This window comes from Podarcis raffonei, chromosome 2 (genome assembly GCF_027172205.1).
Source record: "Podarcis raffonei isolate rPodRaf1 chromosome 2, rPodRaf1.pri, whole genome shotgun sequence".
Lineage (NCBI taxonomy): Eukaryota > Metazoa > Chordata > Lepidosauria > Squamata > Lacertidae > Podarcis > Podarcis raffonei.
In genome coordinates this window covers 89610573-89638252 of record NC_070603.1, presented here as the reverse complement: position 1 = coordinate 89638252, position 27680 = coordinate 89610573, and the positions used below count along the sequence as shown (strand labels likewise).

The 27680-nt window shown below is 41.6% G+C and overlaps 1 protein-coding gene across 1 annotated transcript in view; it reads right to left on the bottom strand.

Moving 5' to 3' along the window:
- Positions 1-481: 481 nt before the first annotated feature.
- Positions 482-27680, bottom strand: part of PLXND1 (plexin D1) — a 149305-nt gene continuing 122106 nt past the window's right edge. The window contains exons 26-36 of the mRNA XM_053378082.1: positions 21252-21398; positions 18502-18658; positions 17267-17370; positions 16068-16131; positions 13240-13274; positions 12077-12181; positions 10145-10308; positions 8837-8984; positions 4732-4872; positions 4204-4278; positions 482-744 (exon numbers count right to left, since the gene is read on the bottom strand). Of these exons, the coding sequence (XP_053234057.1) occupies positions 628-744; positions 4204-4278; positions 4732-4872; positions 8837-8984; positions 10145-10308; positions 12077-12181; positions 13240-13274; positions 16068-16131; positions 17267-17370; positions 18502-18658; positions 21252-21398 (1257 nt within the window). The 3' untranslated portion in view covers positions 482-627. The remainder of the gene's footprint in view (positions 745-4203; positions 4279-4731; positions 4873-8836; positions 8985-10144; positions 10309-12076; positions 12182-13239; positions 13275-16067; positions 16132-17266; positions 17371-18501; positions 18659-21251; positions 21399-27680) is intronic.

Here is a 27680-nt window from a genome sequence, read left to right as displayed (position 1 = left end):
TTATGTTTCCATGTACAGTACAAAAATAAAAGGCACAAAATACATCTAATGCAGCAGGCTGTGTACAGTAAATGGGTTCCCTGATATTTAAAGTACACAGAAGGGAGAGGGGGCACTGTTTTGCAGGGGGTGGGGAGTCCCCCTGTTGCTCCAAGGGCCTTTTGAAACCTTCATTCAGTGTTTCCCGAGACGTCTCTCTGGTTTTCTCCAAACCGCCTCAGCATTGTTTCCATACCCTGAGCTCTGGTTTACAAGAGTCTCTCTGGGAAAATGAATAAAAGGAAAGACGGCCACTTTGAATAGGAGTAGGAGCTCTTCAGAAAGAACTACTACATTTGGCGGCGCAAGTATTGTGCCTCTGTCTGAAAGATCAAATAAATTATGGGTGCCGTGCAGTGCAGATCACATAAGGGATTTCAAGCTGTTTGGTGGCCAAACCCTCCCGTCGCCTGATGGTTCAAGGAGGCTGGCCAGACAGACGCACCATCAAGTTGGTTTCTTTATCATCACATACATACAACAGGCTGCATATTGACACACACAGATACTTTGAAAAGGTGTTCCCTAAAGGACAGTGCACTGTAGAGAAGGCCACTTCTAGACGTGGAGCAAAGTCCAGATTGCCACCTATGCCTCGCTGCAGCATTCGTAAATGTTGTCTTCCATGAGTGCAATCACTTGCTCAAATTTGTGCTGCAGCTGTGTGCGCCTCGTCGTGGGGTTGGAGTCCAGCGCATTCACTATCTGTGGGAAGAGGGATTGAAAGAAAGAAAAACAACAACACCAAGATTTGAGATTGCAGGGTTTGAGATCCTTGCATTCCGCCAGTGCAATCCCATGCATATCTACTCAGGAGTAAGCGCCGCTGTTCCAGGTGTTCCAGGACTTCCAACAAATAATGGTTTCCCTGCCAAATAATTCCATGTCGTTCAAGAGCATAAATCACACATCTGTTTAAGTCCATCTATTCCTTCCTCTCCCACGGCAACATTTCCCATAATTTCGATTCTCCACCATTCACCCTCATTTTACCCTCTTCCATATCATTTACCACCCTAATACCTAAATACTCTGCTCTTTATGGAAGGGTGTTGTGTAACAGAGCTATCGTTCTCAGTTTAAGCTCAGCCTCTTGTCTTGCTATTTTATGAACAGCATACTGCCACTTGATTGGAAACCAGGGTTTGTAACCCTGGTTTGAATGCCTGTATTAGAGCATAAACCACAGTTTCCTAGAAGTAATGGAAAACTGTGATTCTACAAATCCTGGATGTATTGCATTGCCAATGATAGTCACACTCGGAGGAGACCCACTAAAATAAATTCCTTTCACTGGGTCTACTCTGAGAATGACTAATGGATTTCACCCATAGCATTTGAATTTCATCCTCGTACTGTAGTTCTCATAGCTTTCATCCATATTACGATATACAGATTCTTGCCAATGATAAGTGAATGCATTTAGTAACTGAATCATAGGTGTGTGAGTTATGTGACTTAATAAAACAGCCCCCTGTCCGCCAAACATTTTATGCTTATTACTATTTTTGTAGAAAAGCTACACCATGTTTTACTTGTTTAATACAATTGTTTTGCATTATTAATTTGCATGACCTCTCTTAGGCAAGGGAGGAATTCAACGTCTCACTAATGCAAGTCTTTTGTCAGGGCAAGCATTTCAGCTTGCGAGACTAAACAACCCCTTCTCTCCCCCCCCCCCCCGCCTGCTGTTCTGGGGATTCTCCTGACTCCTGCAAGCCAATTTTGGGGTGTATGGGAGGGAGGAGGGAAGAACAGTGCCACTGCACAAGTGGAAGTCCTTGTGCAGGACTTCTGCTGGCAGACTCCTTACCTGCATTCCGCCCAGTATGTGTGAAATACTGATGTTTTAAATCACTGCATATTAAATTGCTTTGGCCCTAATTGACTTGTAAGTTAGGCTTGTTGTTTTAATATCCACGTAATACAGTCTCTTCTTGAGGTATCATTCCCTCAAAACCCACTAAACTTTGTGAATAAGTAAACATGCTAAACATGTCTGTGAATAAGTAAACATGTCTTTGTGAATAAGTAAACATGCTAAACATGTCCCTAATGTGACTTTCTTTAATACATTGGACTTGCGACTTTGGGTTTGCTGTTTCTCTGAGTTGGTGTGTTAATGGCCATTTAACATTGTGACAAGCAAGGTTATCTCCTGAGCAGTTAGAATAACACCAGGATCTGTTTGTTTCTAAACATAATTAGAATTACTTGTTCCAAGGTGCAATATGTTTCACATCCACAATGAATCTCATCTGTCATCATTGTGCTTGGCATTCTGTTTGTACGGATTGCTTCTCATTTTTTGGATTATACAATATCCTGAATGAATTTGTTTTATCTTTAAATGTTGTCTCTGATGTCTTCATATAATTTATGACGAAGTTCAGAAAATTGTGCCAGTATATCATATATCATATCATATATCATATCATACCATATCATACTATATCATAAAAAGGACAGAGACCTACCAAACTACTTCCCAAACATTAACCCAAGTGGGATTTGGGCTCTCTACCCATTTGGCTTCTTAATGTGGGAAGATGGCAAAATTGTCACCCTGCACACTGCCCAGCCTTGCCATTGTTCAAATAACATAGCAACAGCAGGTGTGCTTAGATACAAATGCTATAAAATTATAACTCTCTGGTACACAGCTGAACAGTTGTGTGCTTTCAACTGAATAAAAACAACATCTCCCGATTTTGGATAAAGTTTTGATCACATATCTCAACCTTTGCTATGAAATCCTGATGTGCAGGAATTGCAGCTAGATGGAAATTTCAGCTGGTGGTAGTAAGGTTTTAATTTAAGAAGTGTTCTAATTACACTAGGTTTATTTTTGTGTGTGTGGGAGCTCCATTGTCCTTTAAAAACCCATTTGTGGGTGTTTAAGACAGAAAAAAGCTGGCATTTGAAGCAAAGTGCTTGACAATGGTTGGTTGGTTGTTGTTTTTTAACCAGCAGTAACACAGGTCTGCTAGAAAAATTAGCAACAACAACAACAAGCTGTGCAATATAAATTCAGCACCTTCACCTAATGCTTTGGACCCCAAGGACACAGCACAGAATCACAAAAGCTGGAAGCCTGAGCAAGGTCTGCTTCCTGCGGCCTTCTTTGTTTTAGAGTTGCAATCCACTAGACGAATTATTAAAAGTCATTAACTCCTTTTAGAGTTGATTAATGCATGCTGAGATATGGCCTTACTGTATCTGGACTAACTTTGTCAATCAGTCATATGGCTGGCTTCACTGTGCATCTAGATCAGGGATGGGGAACCTCTGGCCTGTGGCTCCCCCACAAGGCCAGCTTTCCCAGTACTGAGGTGGGTGTGGCTTGGCAGAAATGGCCTTGTGGACCAAATGGGGGAGCCACAGGCCACATCACATGTTGTGATCCCTGCATTGGACTAGATGACCCTCAGGATACATTCCAACTTTACAGTTCTATGATCCACCCTGGCATTGACTGGAAGCTGTGGGTAGATAAATGCTGCCTTGTATTCTTATCTCTGATCTTAGCACTGCCATGCTTAGGAGCTCAGAACGGGAGATAAAATCCCTCTGCTTGCTCTTTACAGATCTTTCTAGATACTCCCATCCCATGGCCTGGAGAGGGCTGGAAAAGCTGAACACTTGTGTATGCATGAATGATTGTGTGCCTGTGTGTGAAAGTGTGTGCCTGCCCGTATGTGTGTGACAGACACAGAAAGGGAGAGTGCGCAGTGTGCCTGCATGCCTGGTGCATGTGTTTGTGACAATGGGGAGAGGGGAAATAAAATTATGTGCTTTTTCATTTTCTTTTGAGAGGTTGCATTTACCCCTGTCCCACCACTGCAATGTGTGCCGTAGAAGGTTGGCCAAATCTGAATTCAGCACTTGGGCTCAAACTGGTTCTCCACCTTGGGTCTGCATCAATGACACAATAAGAAAAGTCTTTATGATAGCTGGTTGTCAGTGACTTGATAATACCATGCACTGAAGAACAAGGATCTGGACTTGCAGTAAAGCTTCAGTGCAGAGGGGACGTGTTGAAATTTCATATGACTGTTTCAACCATCCATGCAAACAGAGCCTGTTTGCATTCAACCTGGGTCAACAGCACAAGGTCATGTGAATTGGCAACTAAAAGGGGAAACAGCGAAGAAAGATGCTTACCTGACTGCGGTATCTCTTGGCATATTTGTAAATTTCAGTCATGGCAACATTGGTGTTAAACTCATTCCGATATTTCTTCATAAAGGATAAAACAAACAGGGGAAGACTATTAATCAACATACACAAAATGATATCCATCCTGTTTGACGGAAATCAATTACACTAAAATGGTACTTGGATTTCATTGCGCTGTAAGCTAACATCAGCATATTTGAACTCTGGTTCTCTTCTAAGTTAGTTAATTAATATGTGACATACATAACTTCAGAGTTGCAGGAGGAAAAAATGAAACCAAGGTCAATCCCTTGATTTATACTTGCTTTGGCTCATGCATGGATTTGTTTGATCCTCCATGTTACTCTAAATAATATCACTTAGCATCTTTTGGCTACAGAACTTTAAAAATATCTTTATATAGATTTGAAGTCAATGTTCTATTTATTGGACATGACTAAAAACATTTGCTCCCACAATATGGGATGCTGATGTCATAAGCTATTGCTCTGAGTGGCAGAGCTGATTTCTTACCCTGGATTCCTCTGCCAAGTGTGCATTCATTTCCTGTTCACTGAGAGGTGGCATGTCATGGATCTGTTTGTAATACCTCTGCACTATTTTTCTATATTCTGGAATCTCCTTGGCGTACAGCAGTTTATTTGTAGGCGAGTCCTAGAGAGAGAAGAACAGGAAGAATCCGTTGTTATTTCATTGACAATGATTAGTTCCCATACTATCTGATCCTTAGTGGGCATAATATTGGCATCAGTTTAAGAACGTAATATACAACCTTAAGGAAGAAACTTAATTATATGTACCTTGCCCTTTAAAACAGAGACATGCAATATCACATTCAAGGCATGGGGTTGTATCCAACAAAGTCCTTCTGTTACCTCAATGATTTTCACCTGCACAACAAGACTTCCTCTCCTTGCATGCCTCCCTCTCTGCCCTCCCCGAGTCTGTTTCGGAAGTTCCTCCAATCCTCCAGAGTAGATTGTGTGTGTGTGACTGGGAAGACACGGGGGAAGTCCCAGTGTGCTAGTGGGATGGCTTCACTGGATAAAACCCATTGAAACCACTGTATTGGTAAACACAATGTAACTGTGCATGTATATTGCAGTGTGTAATACATATAATTAACCAGGATCATTTGCTGACGTGTGTACCTGCAACAGCAAATGCCAAAGCTATCCGATTTCTAGATGACCCACCAGAAGCTTCATGTGGAAGGGCTAAAGAGCTTATGTTATCAACGTATTGCCAACTTTACACAGAAACTGGGTTTGCCTCTCACTATTTGCCAATACTGCAAGGAGGAGTAAGGGCATTTACACTTCCTTAGTCAGATCTGTAAAAATGTAAGTGAAGCTGCCCACATTAAAAACTGACCAGCCGCATCAGTCTCCAACTCTGTTTCTTAGCTCAATCCAGCAGTGTCCCTACTTACTGTGGATTAAAAAAAGAAAGAAAAGGTACTTGACTGAAGTTAGCAGCTTTTAAATCATTGGGGTGGGGAGAACTGGGTCCAGTAAAATAATGACGTATTATAAACACATGTCACTGTATTTTGATGCATGGGGTTTATTTCCCCCACTTTACTCCACAATGCCGCCTTTTATGCTGTTGTATTCTTTGAAACCATTTCCATCTGCTGTCTGACCCCAACCGACCCGTTTTCTGTCCTGACTTAGGGTTTGACAAGGAAAAACTGTAGATGTTTCATAACAGATGCAAAAATGTTCAGAAACCCAAACATACACAACCGACACATCTCATTACAATGTCACCTCGTGTTAATCTCTCTGGGCGAAGCGGTTCCCAGTGTGCAGAGGGGAATGCTCAGCTGCAGTGGTTCGCATGGGCCCTCTCTGCACCGCAGCTCTGCTGCGCATTCACTGCAGATGGGCCAGCATTGAGACGTATGTGATTTACAACATTCCCTAATAAAATTTATTTATGCTAGAAAGTTTCAAATGTCAACACCAAACTCAGCAGAGTCATAAAGAGGACAATATAACACACACACACACCCTGTCTGCTTTAGAGATTGATCTTGCTCCTGAAGCTTGCTCCTAAAAATATATATTTATATGAGCCAGTTCTAGCAGGATAAAGTCTGTGCCAAGTAGTATATGGCCTTATGAGTTCCCACGATACAGTTTTGTGTCCTGACTGCACAGCTTGCAACTCTCTCCTCCTGGAACAGGACAAGTGAGCTAAATCAGAATATCTATATCATTACTGCATTACCATGCTTTAGCCTCAAACTTTCGCACTATAACCTGTTTTGCAGATATCCGCAGCTAAACATGGCACATACACAAAGAGGGGTTTCCTGCTGCATGGTTCCTATTGTTGACGGTTTCCTTCATAACCATGTAAGAATCTCTCATGAATAAATGGTGGTCTAAATCTGTTCCACCACCACCAGAACGATCATTTATTATTACAGTCATAAGGCCTGAGAAGAATATATAGGAAGAATCTCTAAAAGAGCCTAGAGACTTTTGAGTCTATTCCAGCCTGGATTCTGCGAGCTATCAATCTGCTTAACTGGACACTAAGCTCCTTTTAAAACATGAGCCAATTGGTCAGGCAGTGTCTCTAGGAAAATGGGGACACTCTCTCAACTACTCAAGGACAAAACAGTGTAAGTAACAAAAAAGAGATCATGTATTAAAAAATGAGAGGATCAAAGCCCACTGCTGAGCATATAAAGGAAGTACATATACAAAATGGTCCCATTTGGTTCTATTCTGGCTAAAATGTGGAACAATGCCAAACAGGCCTTTGTTATAATTAATGGTTGTAAAACTCAGAGATGCGTCCCATAAATCAGCATCAGGCTTCCTGTGGTTAGGAAGCTTCCTGGACTCCATTAGAATACGGTACATAACATCTACCTACTTAGACAAGAAACAAGGAGAGAGTGGAGTACATATGTTTTCCCCACCCCTTATTTCCAAGAGATTTAGCATTGGTATGATATATACTGATTCCCAAATTACTGCTTCTGCCTTATTTTCCCCCCATAAGATTATTATATATTTTTTAAAAAAATTATAATACAATTAGGGAAACTAAGCTAAATAAAAACAAAAAGGAAATACAGAGTCCTGTCTCAAAGGTAGCTCTTAGCCCTTGTCACACACAGAGTGGTGGACCCTCCCAGTTCTCACCTGGGAGCTTCCCGTTCTTCTCCCAGTCTCTCACCTGGGAGGATCTTCCTTTCCCTGCCACTGACTTATCTTTGTGAAAGAATTTAGGCCGGTAGGAGGCAAACAGGAGATTTCCAAAAGGGTGCCATGACTGTTCAAGTGTCTTTAGCACAAAGTATCAATCATCCTAACAAAGAGAGGTTCATTTTTGACACAACCTCTGCAAGGAATCTGGCACAAAAAAAGACAGTTTGCCACATCAAACTGTAATGCTTTTTATTTCAACGGAGTGGAAATAATTTCAGGCCAACACTTCAACCTGAAACCCCACTTTTAGTGTTGCCTGTTCAAACTACAAGATGTTGAGATGACCTTGGAAAACCAGAAATATCACACTTAAACAAGGTCTGCCACTTCCAGTGCACAAACTGGCATACAATGCTGGGATTTCTGGATACCATAATCTAAGAGTTGCCATGGAAAAGTCCCCGTTACCTCCATGTGTGGCAAGATAAGGTATCTTCAGATGACTGTACTGTGCTGATAGGTTCAGGTGATCTTTCAGATATTCTGCTCCCATACTGCACAAGGCAGCACCCTCAGCTTGGGCCAGGAAGCAAACAGGATATCATTGCTCTATGGTCAAAAGACTGGGCTCCTGTCAGCAACACTTTTGCATTTTGCACCAATGGAAGCTTCCGAACACTATTCAAGGGCAATATAGTAGCTTAATCTTGAAGAGACATATGCATGTGTAACTGTGGCAAGAACACCCTTCTACAATATAGTCTCACTGACCGACAGAATAGTCTGTAGTTAGCAAACCAAAGATGAGCAAAAGGAACTCCTGGACACAACCACCTGTTTATCCAGGAACACTCCCAAACTGTGTAGCTGCCAAACCTGCTCTCTTATCCCAGGCCGAGCAAGAAGCCTGAAAAGGGGTTGATCCATGTTTACTCTCCTAAGCTACAGTCTATTTTTGAGTTGCCCCATTGGCAGGAACCTATGGCAGGCTTGTGCCCCTACATGTACTTGCTGAAACAGTCTCAAATTCCAGGCTGCCAATGGCCATGCAGCTCCACTGCTTTTTACCCCACAGCAGATCTCAGGTCTTTCGGTGACAAAGCTGGCCTGTCTGCTGCAGGAGCTGATCACTCAAAAAGTGTTTAAAATGTCTGGATGGCAATTCATTTGAGCGGTAGGAGCCGGACAATTTATCATGAGTGATTTGTGCCATTAGCACTGCTGTACTGATAACACATCTGACACAGCTACATTTAATAACAATGAAATGGAAGAAAGCTTAAAGTGCCATCATATAATTCTCATTTTGTCAGCTGCCCACAATGGCCAGATTCATCCCACTAGTATTCTTGGCTAAGCCGACACTAGCTGCATTGCAAGACAAACAGAAGTGAAATATTTGTGAGGGAAAGCAAAGGAAAAAGTTGTCCTTATTGGCAGTAATGTACCTTGCCCAATTGCAGGTCAGAGATGGAGCAGGCATCGATAAAGGCCTGGGCTATTACAGAAAGGCAGGCATCTATGTGGTCCGTTTTGTCGATGTCAAAAACAAACTGGGGGTTCTTCAGAATGTTGACCCAAAACCTCAGAGGTAGGCTGCAAAATAGATGTAAATGGTTATCATTCTCTCATCTCTCCATTACAGCGTGATGGAAACAACTTAGGTCTATGGGAGTATTAAAATACAAACTGCTGAATCTGAGTAGTGCAGTAGGGTTCTGGGTTGATGTATGATATCATCTGACCGTCATGCTTTCTTTCTGGATTCTAATTTTTCTGTGTTTATGAAAACACAGGTTATTTATCTGCTGACAGTTATTTCCATTACTGGTCAGAAAATGATGTGGAATGAAACTGCTGTAGCATGGAGGGGAGCACAAGTTTTAGTGAATACTCCTCCCTTCACGCGTATAGGGTGCTATGGGTCATTAATCTCTTGGCTTTTGAGCCCAAACTGCTGACACGGTTGTCAAAAACATGGGTGTATCTGCCCCTGAAGAGCTTTGCTATGAGTACCTACTTATTTAGGAGAGATACTGTATAACTAATTGAGGAGTGGGAGAGAACCCTATTGATCACTGCCAAATGGGCTATGTTACCTATAAACCAACAGTCTGTTCTTCAGCTTTGACAAGTCTGTTTACAGTTGTCCTCAAATACAGTGAATCTGTAGAGCTCTCTGCATTTGCACAAATATTTGTGGTTGCCTATATTTATATGAAAACTTGCTGACACTCAATTTTGATTTATTTTTGAGCTGGAATGGTTGTTTCCCCTGCGACAACTTGAAAGGCATCTCTTTAATATTCTCTGAGGAGGATATACGTTCTACTGCTGAGCAGACCTGCAGCTATTTTCTGTTCCCTTGCCATTTCCCGCCATTTCCTTTTCTGTATATGCTGTCTCCTGAGAAACTACAATGGAAATCAACGAGATGTGCTCAACCATAAGCATACTTATAATTACAATTACAGGAAGTTCTCCCCTTTTGTTTATTTATTCCGATCAGCCTGTCTTGCACCTCAGATGTTGCACACATAAAATGTCTGTTGCCGCCTTAGTATGATTTACTCCATGCCCTCTCCTCCTTAATCTTTCTGGGTCTGGACACTTAAGTATTCCAGCCCTCTCACTGCATATTCTTATTAATAATTCTAGTGATAAATAATATAAGCCATGGTTATTTTGAAATACAAGGGTTTTTTTAGAAGTATGTGTTCATTCAAGGCAAAAGGATTGAAAATTCTTTTCCCAACCTGTTTGTTTTCCAAATGTGCAATGTGTCTGGGTCAGAGATCCCTCTCTTTTCTGCTTGCTCTTCCAGGAAATCAAAGAAATACTTGATAGCCAGAGGAGGTTTGTCATCTCGGAAACTCAGAATGGCTTTGAATAAGTCATCCAGGAATTTTTGTAGTGTGCCCTCAAAAAAGAAGAATATTCAAGTTGGTTTAAGAAAGCGGCAACTGTGGTGGCAAAGATGTTGATGAGATATGACTATTTCTTTTTAAAACTAAATTGAAGAAATCTTGCTATAGAACGATTGAAGAATGAGGCAAAAATAAGAGCCTGGAATGGAGGACGGGTTAATTCTGTGCACTGTGATATAATTAGCTTTAGTTTGCATTTAATCTCTCTTGGCACGGAGAATCTCCTTCTCTGTTGCTGGAATCCAAGAGCACATCTGTGATTGTTCTGTGTGGTAAACAGTGGGAAAAGCTACAGACCCCTGGCAACTCTTATGATCTCTCCTCCAATTATGAATCACAAAGCACTGGAATTACAGGCTGGCTTAAAGCCAAGCTCTGTGTCCAAGTCTGTTAAGAGCAATGGTCTGATGTTGTAAGTCGAGTTTCTCAATGCAAACTGGACTGTTCTCCACTGCCGCATCAGGCACTCCTAGGCTGCCTCAGACTCCGTTGAGGTTTAGCACTTTATCTGACATCCCAACATGTGAAATCCTTGCGGACTTTAAGAACTACCATCATATTTCCCATAGTGTTGAGGTCCCATTTAAGCAACAATACAAGAAGCAGAATTAATGACATGCGAGTGCTTGAAAGCGCCACTTGTGTCACCAGTATTTTGAGAACTACACTGTGAATAATGTAAGTTTGTAAGAAACAGCAAATTAAGCTTTTCTCTCATGTTTTAGTCCAGCCTTGCAAGTATCCACATACCTTTTTTCTTTACTAACCTGCCTGCCCAATCCATATATCCTTATGTTAAGTCATTTGTAAGTATGTGGATGACCTAACTATGTGTTACACACACTACTATGACATGCATTGCAGGAGGACCATCATGGTCCCTTCCAACTCTACAATTCCATGATCCCATGTAATCCTCACTTCTAATCAACAAACATACTTTTCAAGGAGCTGGTTTGAAGCAGAGAGGGGTGTGAAGCAGAGAGGGGTGGGTGCCCTTCCTTTCCCTCAACTGCTGATTTTCACTATCACAATTATTTTTATTTATTCAAAATTTATAAGCCACTCTTTTGGGGTTTTGTTTTGTTTTTAAAAAAGAACAAACTTCACAAATTGGTATCTTGAAACCCATGATAGAAAGGTGGCTGAGTGAGTGTGAATTATAGAGGGAAAGCAGCAAGGAAGGGTTAAGCACCATTTTCTCCAATTCAAGCCACTCCCTGGCACACTCCTGAAGTGCAATCACCTAAACCAACTGGCTGTTGGGATTTCCCTTTTCGCCCAGGCCCTCAAAGCAGTTACATTAAAACATAATATTATGAGGTACAAAATACAGATGTAGTCCCAGTAACTAAGCCACACTGGCATATTCTGTGTGGTTCCACTTTGAGGGCCCTGCAAGGAAAGAACCAAAATCCTTTCCCCATTAATAAAGCATTCTAAGTAAAGGATCTTTAAGGCCTGCTGATCTGAGTTGGTAAACTAGCTGTACAATCCTAAACTTGCTTATTCAGAAGTAGGCTCCATTGTTGAAGGCTGCAGTCCTATGCATATTAGCTGGGAGTAACCTCCCATTTGTTTATTTTTGAATACTCATGCCCAGGATCCCACTGTCCATTTTTGTTGAATGAATTTGGCTATTCTGGGTATTGGTCACGAAAAGCCAGAGACAGGATGCTTCTTCAAGAGTTTAATTTGTGCTGATTCACACCAGTGACTGTCACCATTCTTCATACTCAGCACAGCCATAATGTATCCTACCTTTGTGGACAGCAATCTGGTCAGGTAGATTTCAGGGAGGACTTTTTTCCTGTGACTCTGTCGATGAGATTTCTTACTCTCATTCAGGTCATCTGTGGGAAGGACCTGAACAATTGCAAAAAGACAGGGTTATACATGGTTAAAATGAATGTTTTGAAATAAATGCTGCTAATAAAGCATTTGTGTTAGAAGAAAAAAAGACTGTTAGCCCATGCTATAAACCAGACAATTCATATTATGCATATTATGAGTACTGAATATATATATATATATATATATATATATATATATATATATATATATATATGAAAACACCAATTGTACTGTTTGCGAACTGTGCTGCTTGATTCCTTTCCACCGCCCTCCACCTTAATGAATGAATGATTTTGCCATAGATTCAGTTTGCAATGAATTCAGCTGTCTGAAGCATCACCAGACACAATGTTCCCTTTCCCTTCTGGTAATTGGCAGTCATCATAAAGGTAAAATACATTAGAAATATATGCAAGATTATGACTGAGATTAAGATGAAAAATTGAGTTCTCCCCTTCTCCCTGCCAAACATAACGTGTGTTTAATTATTATCTTATTACACAAACAATGCAGGAACCACAAGGGTCTCAAACGCACCCCCCTTGGTGGGTCTGATCCTGGGCCAACAAGCTGGCCAGCTGACAAATGCATCAGTCGGCATATGCTGCACATATGGAAAACATTCCTAGATTTGTCTTTGACAATAAACTTTGTGCAGCATTACTGCCCTTTCATTGTACACTGCTAAACTGATGTGAGGTGGGGGAAGGAAAGGTGGAGGTTTGTTTCATAACAAACACACTTGGCAAATTTCATTGGGCCAGACCAGCCACCCACCCACCCACCTATCAAACCATTCCGGTTAAGTAATTATTTCCACACGTTTGCATAAAGCTGTTGCGATTTGTATGTGAACAGTGATTTACCCGTACCATGTCATTTGTACACACACACACACACACACACACACACACACACACACACACACTTTCCTCATGTGTGTGGGTCCAATTCCCAAACAGACATTTCCTTATGGAGGAAAGAGAGGGAAACAACCCAGTAAGAAATCTTTGGCCCACCCACAGTGGACGAGTCATTATCCCAGACTGATTTTGGAATAGGATACTTACCAAATGAAAGTATTTTTCAGTGTCCAGATCTTTCACTGAAAAAGGAAAAAAAAGAAATCTTTTTTGGAGAAAATGAAAGAAAATGGCTTAGCTTGCTACTTTCCACAGCAAGTCCCCCCCCACCCCCTTAGAAGGAATGTTTCTGCTGCTGAGGATAATCAGCGGTAATAACACATGATATACTTAACTGTGCTCAGAACTTAAGTAACATACCCCAACCAAACATTAACTGACCCAGATGACATTTACATGAGTATCTGGTAGTAAAATCCATGTTTTATAACTGGAGAACTTGACGCAGTGGCTGAACCGAGAAGGAAATACAGAAGATACTGGCTTCCAGTCCTGCTCTCCAATTGCTAGGCTACATCCATGCCTGGCATTATTTGGCCTTTGTTGCCCTCATCACGGAACACATGCCAGTTCCTTGAATAGAGTGGTAGAGAATTAGACCTGGACAAACTGAAATCTCTACAGTGAATTGGCACCACTGTGTTTGCTACAAGAGGAGGCTGCTGTAACTGAAGGCTGCAATCTTTAAGCATTATCTGTGAATTAAGTCCCACTGAACTCAATAGGGCTGAAGTTTTGAGTAGGTATGTGTGGGGTTGCACTGTAGGTACTACTTCCCTCTCCTCTCCAGACTCTTTCCCTCTTTTATAAGACCTCATTTTCCAGTGAAAAGCAAAATAGCGCAGAATAAGTAGTGTTTTCCTCTTTCTCGGTGACCTTCAATTCTTTTCATCATCGTTTCATTTGTCAGCTTCGCTCTGAAAGTGGCCATTGTGACTGCTGAAAACTTGATCTGCCTACTGGTCGGCCACTTACCCAGCTAAAAGCCATTCTGCCCGGTGTCTAGAGTGGGCGGAGATTGGCAGCTGATGCGTTGCAGTAGAAGATGACAGCCATTCAAGGACAAAGGTCAACAAACAAGCCTATTTAGCAACAGTAAAGAGGATGACCTCATAACATCCAGTCTGATGATGACCAAAGTATTTATGGACAGCTCCAGGCCTCGGTGCGTCCCCACCCCCACCCGCTTTGCCAAAATACTGCTTGCTGCTGTTTGGACACCCATTTTTCTCCGTTTGCTGGCTGCCATTCAGAGAATGTCATGCACTGCAGGGAACAGGGCACTAAGTGTCTCCGCTCTGCTTTTCTGTCTCTTTGTCTAGCCATCAATCCTACTCAGTTCTGTGGTGGATGTTGAAGGCTTTCAGATGAATGGTATTATTCAACAACATAAATTACTGTAGCTTAATCACTGTGATTGAGATAGGGATGTGAATCTTGCTAAGTCCCAGTTATAACAATTAATATCATGATGGGTTGATTACTTTTAAGCTGTAGAAATTTTTCATAGTATCATTAAATTGCTTTCACCTTGAACTGGAAAAAACAAAGAACAACTTCACAAGTGAGGCTTAATTTGTGCCCCCCCAATTTCTTTTCTTATATCTTTAATGCAGAACAGAAAGTGGAGTAAATTTGTAATGTGAGTAACCAGTGCAGGATTTGTATTACAAATCCAACTGAAGCAAGGACCACTGTAAGCCTCACATGTGAAAATACCCAAAGAGCACTGTTACTCCTTAGAGACTAATGGGCTTACTGTGGCATGAGCTTTCAAAGGGAGGATTGGGAGGAAATGCTGTTGAATTCTGACACAGATGCAACAGCACTAGGGTGGACTTCTAAAATGGAACATGGGGTTCAGGAATCCAAAATTGTTCCTGGGAGGATGGGTCCAGAAGGTTTGGTGAACTTTCAGATTTAAAAATCTGGCAGTGGCAACATTGGTGAAATTGTACAGTCCATTTCCAACTGTTTTTACTACAGCGAATTCCTTTTACTCTCAGAGTCAAAGTAGGAAAAGCACTGCTTCCTTTAGCTTCTACCCTCCCTGGAGAAAACACACCTGGAACAATGTGAATAGATGTTGGGAAGGGAGATCATATGAGATACTATCATTACATTATTACAGCAGATATGCAAATGGAGTCTGCACAGGAGTGATGTTTCTATTGGGTTTCCCCCACGCCTGTGAGTTATGAGGTACAAAATCTCATAGCCCTGCCTTCCAACTTTCTGTTTTGCTGGAGCAATGATAGTAAATGAACAAACACTCAAAAATCTAAGAGGACTAGGTTGGCCTAGCGATTAGAGTGTTGGCCCCAACTGGAGCTTTTATTCTATGGCTAACGGCAGTGTGGGTGATTTTCGCCAGGATTGTGGCTGGGGAGGGAGGGGCTAGACTTATCATCCTAGTGTACTGCAGTCCCCATGAAAATTGGAGTGGGTGGCCCACACCTGTCACTATTATAATTTTAAAAAACAAAACATGTTTCTAGTGAACAATTAGTATCAAGAATGCTTTGCTTGGTAAACCTTATAGCAAAAGCCTTCGCATGTGGAGCACCCTCCCTTCAGATGTCAAGGAGATAAATAACAATACAACTTTTAGAAGACATCTGAAAGCAGCCCTGTAGAGGGAAGTTTTAAATGTTTGGTGTTTGATTATGCTTTTATATCTGTTGGAATTATTATTTTCAAAAGATGGTAGCTCTAGTTTGATAAAACATACTAAATACAACTGAGGAATCAAACTACATGTGAAACATGGTAGCATATGGGTCCATTTTGTAAAAGAAAACACAAAACATCCCAACAATTGGGGGGGGGGGGATGGACACAAGTGACTGAGAGTTGCATGCAGTTTGGTCTCTGCAATATGAAAGGCACTCTAATCCTGGCTTCAGTCTGCAACTTTTGAAGGAACCCCTTCCCTTCAAAAGGTATAATTCATTAGGAAAAAAGTAGTAGCTTACCTCTACTTAAAGTAGTATCTTTCTTATCAGTTAAACTCATAGCTAGGGAGGCACCTTCAGGGATCTGTGAGTGAGGGGAATACAAAATAAATAAATAGATAGACCAATAGAAAATAGGTGGACAGACGGACCATGAATTTCAAGATTTCCCCTCTTTCCTGATAACACTACAACAAATTTATTGTGATGTGAGCGAGCACACAGAAGCCTGCAAGTCTGCATACTGATAGGAAATCTGAAGATTACTGCAGGGACAAATGAATGAAATGCAACAGGAATCCTGATCAAGATGCATTCTGAAGCCCGCAATCCTGAACACACTTATGAAGGGAGCAAGTCCCGATGGACACAGTGGGACCGACTTCCAATTAAACATGTATGAGATGGCACTGCATGCACCGTTTTGAGTCTTCAGAGGAATTGCTTGTGGAAAATATTACATCAGAACGATAAAAAACGTGTGAGGATTTTTCACGAAAGACCCATTAACAAGAGATGATAGACATATAATAACCAGTTTACAGATCCTTGCAGCAGAAGGCACACAAGTTTTTTTGTTTTGTTATGACAACATTCTGCATGTGGGTTCCTTGATGGAAATTACTCCGAACACTGTGGTGGAACAATCATAGACCCAGGACTGGTTCACATATGTAGCCATCCATATGATTTGGGTCGTGTGTGCGTCATAATGAGACGACAAGGGCCTAGCTCCACAATACCACGCTGCTGGTGTTATGTTGCTTCCCCAAGCCCAAGCCCATCCGTAGTAGTCCTTTGAATACACACTTAAATTCTTCGACTTTAACTTCAAATGAAATTATTTCCTCAAAAGAAGAAAGGAAGGGGGGAATAAAACCATGCTCCCATAAGAGACCAATGGGAACTCTGACACCACTCTCGGCAACAAAGAGGAATGGTATGATTTTAATTAGGATGGATAGCAGCCATTGGGAAAAAGAAGCTTCCCCCCAGCACTAACTTGTTTCGCATGAAGAGTGTTTAATTAGTCTCGATGTGTTGCAATATTAACGAGTTTCTCGCCAGGGCAGATGTCTGTTCCCCGGAAGCTCTTATGGAGTTATGGCAACCTTCCTGCTTGCTTTTGCTAATTCTGCTTAGAAAGCAAATTGTGGCATCTCCCCGAGGAAAGGCAGGCCCAAAGGAAGGGAAGTTCACGGAGCATTCACACTTCTTACCTTATAATGTGCTAGTGTGTTCAGTTTCTTCCTGCCATCCTCCATCACTGAAGTGTCATCGAGGTCCCGGAGGATGTAGCTGTCAGTGCTTGTGGCAAACCATTCTAAATATAAAGAAAATGGGACAAGTGGAAACCCTCTCTGAACACAGCATGTGCTGGCAAGAACACAGATTGTTTCCTTTTTGTGTCACGTTTGACAAGGGACACAGGTGTTTCGGTGTCGAGCTCTGTGGCTCTTTGGGGGCACTTGTGCCATGAAACTCAAATAGGTACCTTTTAAGTACCTATTGTGGGAAATCTTACAAGGATATGCCAAACAGGTAAGAATGTGACCACTGCATTTCATTCGGATGTCATGTATCTCTCACACTGTGAATAAAAAACCTGTTCAAGTACAACACACAGTGTGTAAAGAAAATAAAGGAATCTGGATGTAAAGTAGAAGCACACACCTGATCTCCAATAATCTGGGCTTTTTTTAAAAAAAAAGTGAGAAAATTCACTTAACTAATAGCTCATTTTGAATACATTTGTATGGAAGTAAGTTCAGCAGATTTGGAATTATGGATCACAGCTTTAGAAAGATAATGTAAACAAAGCTAACACCTTTTCATGGGGAGCAGATTTTACCTTCTGTTCCCACTCATTTTGTTCTGGTTTCAACTGTGGCACTTTCTCCCCAGTGGGTAATTCAATTACAATTGTATCCTGATTTTTTTGTGACCCGGAAGGGAAACCGCCACGATTCCTGTGAGCTTCACCATATTCAAAATGCATTGTTATGTTGTGTTTGAGAGATGTTAAGACAGACCCAGGGGAAAGAAAGTGATCAATTAGAAAGGGTCCTGAATTTTTCAGGTTCTGCTCATATGCAAAATATGCAACTGTTTTGAGGTTTTATTACAATCAAGTGGTATATAAATGTTGCAATATAAACAAAACAAAACAAACACGGAAGTAACGTTCATTCTGTATCAATGTTCATTCCTGATTAACAGGGTGGGCTCCCAAAAGATGTTTACTAGGCAAGTATTCAACTTGGGACTTGATCTTAGTAGCAGGCTATTATTTTTTAAAAAATCAATTCACAATGTTCCTAAGGCACCACAGTTCAACAACAGTTAATATACGGAATATAGGTGTTCCATGTTTAACATTATACTTGCACATGATGAGCATTTGCATGCTAAAGATAATGACAGATATTTCTGAACAGGGAAAAAAATGGTTTACCAAGATCAACATCTTCTACTCTAGGCCACTGGGAATATGGAATATTCTTGCAAAAGGCTTCAAGTATCTTCTCTTTAACCTGGCTGAGAGTGTCTGTATCCATGACCCGAACACTCAGTGAATCCATCCCACAGCCTTGGAAAGACACATTAAGATTCTGTGGAGAAAGATGGTTGCTTACAGTATGAGGCGATTTGCACAAGTTAAAAGACGTAAAAAGCCTGTGAGCTATAAGTGGAGGGAAAAAATCTTGGCACACCATAAGCACTGTACTAAAAAGAGATGAATATTAAAGCTAGCGAAAAGTGCTGATTTACAGTCTCATAGATTGAAATTGACCATATTATTCAAAGAACTATGAGACCATGAGAGAGTACAGTCTAAGCTTCCCCAGAATTGTCCTGTCTCTGAACCCAAACCCTGAAAAGCAGAAACTATCTTGAGCTGGGAGTAGGAAAAGTGACTGTTGCAATTTTTTCCCATGCACTCACTTTGTCACAGGAGGAGACAGAGTGCCAGTGAATCAATAGTATAGTAGAGTGGCAGCTGGTTAACCTACTGTACAGTGATGAACAGTGACATGAGGTAATGCTGCACTTTAAAGCCCTGCCTTTCAGGACTTCAAAGTGCAGCATGGGGCTATTTGACAGCGTTTTGTCATAATATAAGGACTAGACAACTCAGCATACAAGTTCCAAATTCAAGATTTGTAGAAGAAGGAATCATGAGTTCTTCATCATGTGGTGAGGAGCTGTCATTCAATGGTAGAGTATTCATGTACTTTCACAAAAGCATTTTGACAGCATAGAATGAGCCATCCATGCTTGATAGATCTATTAATTTTGGTTTGTCTCATTTTTCCAATCTTAAATTCAGTTCTCACCATTTGCAATTTTAAAAAAAATGTTCATGAAAATTTGTAAGCATTTTAGTGTGGATTTTTATTAACATACACATTTTTGGTATGCATTTTTGCAAAGGAGTTTCCCCTAATTGTGTATTGGCATTTAGTATGCATGTGCATTTTTATGCTGACTTACCCTGGTATAAGCATTTTTGAACATATTCTTTGGCTAAAGAACTGCACTGCAAAATTTGGAGAAGTGCGGCTTTTGAAGAGTGTGCATTTAGGCTTGCGTTTTGTTTTGAAAGAATTAAGAAAGTTTGCCTTTAAATGGAAGCTGAAGTGAATTTATTCCCCATCTGAATTTGATAGCAACCTTTTATAATGTGTTTGCAACAGACAGGATAGCAAGGTGTATCTGAACCATTCCCTTGCTTACAGGATGCCACTGTCGCTTATTGCACTATTGCAGAGTTTGAATTATGCCTATTTCTAGGATCAGAGTTTGCTTTGTGAATGGTAAGCAATGGAGCTTAAAAGTTTAATGTCTTTTCTTTTTAAAGATAACCAGGTTTACCCACAGTCTGGTTAACACTGATGTTATCCTTGCAGGGACTTTTATTTACTATCACCTGGGAATTGTGCATTCACTTAAGTTTCACTTACTTGTAAACAAAGAGTCAACAGCACTTTCCCAATTTGTTCTTAAGGAGTTATCTCTGTAAAGAGAAAGTTAATGCCAAAAGCCCTGCTGCTAACCTCCTTAGCTCTGCATCATAAATTATAAATCAGTTGGTAATGTGAACCTACAGCAAGGCAACAAAGGACACCCAACCAAAAACCTGTTCTCATTTTTACACCAGCACAGCTCTTGAGTGAACCCCACTGATTCTGGGAGAGCTCCGTCAGATTTATGCTATCGTAATCAAAAGCAGAGCTTGGTTTGGACTTTGCAAAGGTCTGTCTACTGCATTTACTGTCAGGGTTGTAGTTAACATATTCCCTGAGACTCTACATTCTTTGTACGAGTTAGTCCCACAAGAGGCATTTTACAGCATCACTTTTCAGCACGACTTCTGTAACACCCTGCGTAAAAGCCTTCACACCGTGGACTCCGCTTTACAACCAGCAACCTTTGCTGGCAGCGAAGTCAGTGCTTTGCCAGAAGCTGAAAAGATGTGACACTCCTTTTTGATAATGGCTTGTTAATTCCCCCCCCAGCATATCCTGAACATCAGCCAATCAGATGAAATTTTCAATGGCCTCAATATATTCTCTGTCTTGAAGATCTTAGTACCCAGATGTTTTAAAATAAGATATACTTCCATATGTACTTTTCCAAGTCTAATATATGCTAGCACAAGGATGGTAACTTTACATGGAGAATGAAACAATTTTGACAGTGAATCTGAAAACAAAGCTATCTGATATGCACAATTCCTTAGGATATACTTCCATATGTACTTTTCCAAGTCTAATATATGCTAGCACAAGGATGGTAACTTTACATGGAGAATGAAACAATTTTGACAGTGAATCTGAAAACAAAGCTATCTGATTTGCACAATTCCTAAGGAATTGTGTACTTAGGGCACAAGCCTTCCTATGGATCTCTTGACTTGTCAACCTCAAAGTTCTTGTGACTTACTGTACCCATTGATTTTGGTCTATTTACAGGATATACTTGTTAGTCTCCTCCACTGACTCAAAATACACTTTCTTTCTTTAGTACTGCCCCTCTCCTCCAGTTCTCATTCCCCAAGTGTCCAATACGTCTAGAAATAGGGCACACTGCCTCACCCCATTAAAAGAGCTTCAGTTCCTAAAATTGATATGGATGACTCAACTTTCAAATATAGCCATGACACAAACAAATCCTTTTCACTGAAGAGCAGGAATCTCTTACCCTTGGCTTTGCTTCAATATTCTCTCTCAATAGCCATTCTTCGTTGAGAGTATACCTGGCTTTTCCAGTGATGGCATCTATGGAGCCTTTATTGATCTGTTGCTTGATTGCACAGAGCAGGAGGAAGAAGGGCTCCCCAACAGTTTCCTAATAGGGGAAATAACAGGAAATGGTTTGGTGACCAAGAACCAATGAGCGTAATTTCTCACAACATGCCCCCCCAATGATTTACAGCAGGGGTCAGCAAACTTTTTTGGGAGGGGGCTGGTTCACCGCCCCCAGACCTGGATCGCACACATTACGGAGGGCTTCTCTCGTTCCCCCTCTCTCCCCCAGTCCCAGCCCCTCCCTTCCCCCTGCCTACCTATGGTGCTGCTGGCAGCGGCAGCGGGGGGGACACATGAGTGGCCCCAAAGCAGCCCTTTCCATCCACTCGTCCCTCCTCCTCTGCCAGCCTCTGCCACTCGCAAGGGCAGGCACAGAAGCTGCGGTTGGCAGAGTGCAGTGCCTCTCCCACCTGCGGCTCCTGTGCCTGCACTTGCGAGTGGCAGAGGCTGGTGATGGTGGCGGAGGGATGAGCGGCCCGAAAGGGCTGGCTGGCTCCGGAGGGGCGCTGCCCAAAATGGTGCTCAACCAGCCCCCTTCCTCCACTACGCAGGGCTGGGAGAAGGGCGAGGAGAAGCCAGGAGGAGGGAGGGGGGAATGGCATGGGGGGGGATGGCAGCGCCGAAAAAAAAAAAATTAATGGGGAAAAATAATGAACAGAATTGCCAATCCATGGACTGTCTGTGGGCCGGATCCTGAGGGCAATTGGACTGGATCCGGCCCGCGGAAAGTAGTTTGCTGACCCCTGATTTACAGAGCCATTTCCCTGCTGCTATATTTACAGAGGTCAATATTACAAGCAAAGTTATTGCAGGGGGCCTCCAGGCTAGTCATTATTTTGTGGGAGGGAATTCAAGTGCAAACTGAAACATTATATTTGTGCAGTTAAAGTGGATTAAAGTCCTCTGTTGTCCTAGTACAACAACTCTCACTTAAACCCCCCTCCCCCAACTGTTTGCAATTAGGAAAGCGATGGGGAAGCACATAGAAAACTTTGAGGTGAAAGAATGATTAACAGGAAGATGTATCAACACCCGCAAGCAAATTTGGATGAATGCTCATTGTCATCTAGCCACCCTATAAACAAAATAGAATGAATGCTCAATAAACTCAAGGCAAAGTCTAACCACCATGTAAACTTTGCGCAAGCAATCAGGATGAATGCTGAATAAATGGGTCGTCTGCAGGAGCCCTTAAGATCCTGGAGAGCAAATGCAGCTTTCAAGCAACCAAAAAGAGATGCTCATCATTCTATACAATCAAGCAATATTATCATAGAAACTAGAGCAGGAAGCAGAGTTGGAAGCAATAATACAATGAAATTACAGGAGGAATTTTAAAGAGTCAAAATGAAATTATCCTATTGTAAAGCCCCACAAATAGATGGGATCCTTGCTTAGTGTCTTCTGAAACCAGAACATGACATTTATATGTCTCTATATTGGGAGGATAGGTAATATTATCAATTGTACAATCTGGATCCTATCCAGACATTAACGCCATGCTTATTTTACTTGGCAGTACTTCAATACTGATACGACTGAAATTGGATAACAGTAATTTTATTCACGTTTTCAATACAGTTTTTCAGAGATTTCAAAGGCAATTTTCCAGATTGAATCCATCCAGCTTCACTGTCAAATAACTGTAAGCTAACCCCAATGTATTTTAATTCAGAAATCCTTTATATGTCAGCCTTTTTAATATTCACAATTTTTTCTTCCAACTAAAACGTTTATATTAATTTACCATTTTTGTAATTCAATTTCACTCTTCCCCTCATGCATTCATGCACACGCACACTTCTTCCGAACTTCTTAATTGCTAAGGGCAAGAGAAGTACAATTACTGCAAAAATGTTTCAGGAATCCAAGTGGCCAGCGTCTGTTCATTCCGATTCCTCTGCTTGATTGATGCTAACGCTATTAATGCTTTCTCATCACTACAGCAGCTAGTTTAATGCCAGCTTTGGCTTTGCTACACTTGGGATGCTACTATACGGCTGAAGATGGGTACATGCCATCTGTTGTGTAAGTGCCAGGATTTAATTTGCAACAAGCAGCATTCTTATGCTAAAACAATAATCATACTAGCTTCTTATTTGAAGGTTTTGTCAACACTCTGCCAGATACCCACATCTAACTGGGCCTGTTGTGGTCAACAGTTTGCAATGTTTGAATTTTACACCCTCGATTTTTCTGCATGAGTCACACAGCAGTTGCATGAAGAGGAGAAACTATAGCTCCTAGCGACAGAGCTATCAAAGCATTGATTCTGAATGGAGATGTACTTTAGGACGTGCTTAATGCTATACACATGCTTAATTAAGGTGCTTTGTCGAGTCAAGTCTCACAAAAACTGGAGAACAGATTGTGGTTTAGGGCTCATTGAGTTACAAGTGGGGAAATAGTGACACTTATTCAAAGTAGGGAGGGAGAAGAAAGATATCAAGGGTCTTGGACCCAAGAATGACGATGGCCATTGTTACAGAATAAAATCAGATTTTTTTTTTTTTGTATTCACATATGTTCTCCCAATCAAGCTTTAATGAAAGCAGACAATACTGACAGTGCTCCAGATTGCCCTCTGCTTCGGATTTTTATAGCACAATCCTATGCATGTTTGGGACGTGGGTGGCGCTGTGGGTTAAACCCCAGAGCCTAGGGCTTGCCAATCAGACGGTTGGCGGTTCGAATCCCCGTGATGGGGTGAGCTCCCGTTGCTCGGTCCCTGCTCCTGCCAACCTAGCAGTTCGAAAGCACGTCAAAGTGCAAGTAGATAAATAGGTCCCGCTCCGGCGGGAAGGTAAACGGCATTTCTGTGCGCTGCTCTGGTTCGCCAGAAGCGGCTTAGTCATGCTGGCCACATGACCCGGAAAAATGTCTGCGGACAAACGCCGGCTCCCTCGGCCAGTAAAGTGAGATAAGCGCCACAACCCCAGAGTTGGCCACGACTGGACCTAATGGTCAGGGGTCCCTTTACCTTTTTATGCATGTTTACATGGAGCTCAATCCTACTGTGCTCAAGGATGCTAACTCCCTAGCTAATGCATTAAAGATTGCAGCCATGCTTTCGTCTCTGAGAAGGAAGAGTGTGTACCTTGTAAGGGAGTTGCTGAAAAGGCTGACCTTACTGTGAAATGTTAGAGAGGAACATAGGGTGGTTGTGTATTAAAATCAGATTCCCCCCTACCCCCACCGCCTTGTAAGGCATGTAGCTGAGTCTCCACCACAAAATGCGTCAGAGTCTCAGCCAGAGACAAATTGCACCTGAATCATAAACCTGCTTCCAAAGCCAGTAAAAGTGTTTTGCGAGAAGGCCACAGTGACAGAGCTGATATTTACTGCCTTGGCGTAACATGTATCGCATATGATTAAGCAGAGCATGTGAACATTTCTCCCCCGCTACGTCTGAGAGTGCCGCAGCAAGAAGCAGTTAAGCAGGCATTTCAGCTCCAGCTACACTATTCATGCTGTAGACTTTACAACAAGAATTATTACACAAGAAATAAACTCTTTAAGTCCCAGCCTCTGACATGCTAGTTCTTTGTGTTTATGAATCCCAGAAATTGTGGGTTGTTGTGAAAATCTGCAGAAACAGAAAGTCGGTATATTTCAAAGATTGGAAAGGAAGTGGACAGCAAGGGACTACAGATGAAGTGGATAACTTGGAATTTATTTCAAATTTATTGCTGGGAAACTGGTTTGGGAAGGAGTCGAAACCATCCTCGGACTAGGCTTTTTGTTGTGGGGGAGGGATGTAAATGTGCTTATTTGTGGGGAAAAGGGATGTTTTGAATACATTTACTGTTATGTACTGAGCTGAATCCTAGAACAATAGGAGCCAGAATGCAGCAGTCTGATTGGTCTGCAGGAGCGACCCAGTCCAGCTCCAGGTGGAAGTGAATCAGCAACTTGAAGGAGCAGCCAATCAGGCTTCTGGATGAAGTAAATCAGCAACCTGATCGGCCTGCAGGAGCAGCCAATCAGGCTCCTGGATGAAGTGAATCCGCAACCTGATTGGCCTACAGGAGCAGCCCGGAATTAGCCAATCACGCGGGGCCCATTGTGTAAATAATGTATATATAGCTAGACGTTTTGGGGAAAGTTTCATTCATTGCTACTATGAGCTGAATAAAGAACATGAATTCCACACTCGACTCTGAGTATATTTCATTTACAGAGCACATTTTCTTCTCTATTATATTTTCTTTTTAATGAAATGTTTGGTGATTTGTAACTGCAATGTTATGGGCTCTTACAAGTAACCCTGGGCGGTAAAATCACTTTGTATTAATGAAACTCAAAGCTGGCATCCTTTGAACTGTTCCATATAGGTTGTATGAAGTTCTGTTTCTATATGCTGGGTTTAAACAACAACTGGGAGGGGAAGAATGAACTCTTGGGTTAAATTTACAAGCTACTCTTCTAATGAGACTGAAACAATGTTAGAGATGTCTCTTGGGAACATATTATAGACAGTTAAAATGCCTGAGGGCACAAATAGAACTATTCCAACTACCCCAATTCAAAGTCATTTCTTACATTAAAAACATTGCTTTATGGAGGCTAGCAATGGGAACATAATAGCAAACTCCAGTGTCTCAAGCCCACTATCTTGGCTTCACATTCTAGTTCTTTGGCTAGTTATTGGGCCACAGAACTATAGCTGAATCCTTGCCCCCTGTTTCTCCTCTGTGGCTAGGGGTAACTTTTACCAGCTTTGCCTGGTTTGCCAGGTATGGCCATTCCTGGACAGGGATGTCCATGCATTGATAACCTTGAAGCTGGATTACTGCAATCCACTTTGTGTTGGGCTGCCCTTGGGCCTGGTTTGGAAGCTCCATCTGGTGCAGAATGCAGTGGCCTGACTGCTGATGGGGACACCTAGCTGACAACATGTGGCACCATTGCTAGAATATCTGCACTAGCTGCCTATCTGAGCCAGGTTCCAGTTATTAATTTTGAAAGCTCTGAACGACGTAGGTCCAGGGCACCTTAGGGTTAGCAAGGCTCTTCTGACATCAGCATTAAATAAGAGTTTTTAGTGTCATTGGCCCAGTCCTGTGGAATACTCTGCCAGCAGAGATTCAGCAGGTGCCTTCTGTTTCAATTTTTAAATGCCTGCTGAAAACTATCCCATTCTGCCTGGCTTATGGAGGCAATTAAGAATTCATTTTTCCATAATAGCTGATGCTCTCTAACTTCAAATGTGTGGATTTTTTTTTTCCTTATTACACATATATACTGTTGTAAACCTCATTCATATTGTTTATGATCTAGTGGTATATGCATATTTTTATTAATAATAAATAATAACATTTTCAACGTGAGATGACAAATTCTTGCACTCTGTGTTCATTTGTCCAGAAGAACCCCTGGCAACACCCTCCAAGGCTCCATACTTACATCCACTAAGTTACTATTCCTACCTTGTCTCTCATCTGAAAAGATGAAAAAAACTACCCTGATGATGAATACAACTGAGTGTTTAAAAGACTAATCTGCATTATGCAACCTTAATCTTTGAAAGGAATCACCTATCTTGTCGTATCAAGAGAAGATAAAGAAGTGCTAGAATGTCATTTGTGATGGGCTCGTATATTAGCATTTAGTTAGACTCCAAAGAGGACTCAGCTTCAGAAACCATAGGGGTAAGAATCAACTAACTCCAGAGAACTCCAAAGTGCTTCTCTTAGTGCCAGACTAGAAAGATGGTACCTATACGACTGCAACGAACATACCTAGTTTGAAACCATCAATAGTGACTGTACAGTGGGAGCAGGTGGGATGAGAATTGGGTACACAGCATGCAAGGAAGCACAGTTAAGTCTCTCCCACCCCCATTTTGGAGTCCCACTGAAAGTGCTCCCACTTGAAGCTGTAATTCAACCCCAGGAGAGACGCTTACATTGACATCTTCCAATAGCAGTCGGGGAGGGTGTTATTGGGACTGCGGCATATGGAAAAGTGTCCACCCACCTTCTTGGTCCTAATTCTGATCCCCTGCAGCTGCTATTAAAAATTTAAAAACCAGACAGATTAATTGCAATCATGCAATAAACATCACAGCTTGTTTGGCTCTCATTGTATGACAAAAGGCAAAAGCCTTCTGGGGTTTCTCACTTATAAGTCCTAAGTTTGTTACGGCAAATCTAAATTTTTATTGAGGCACCTTCTCCTTCTCCTGAAACATACAATAACTTTCTGGAAGTCACATCATATTTTTACTGGTACACTTCAGACATCATGCCAAACCATGGCTTAAAACCCAAACCATTCCTTATGATTCCAAATCAACCACTATTTAGAGATGCTTGCTTGC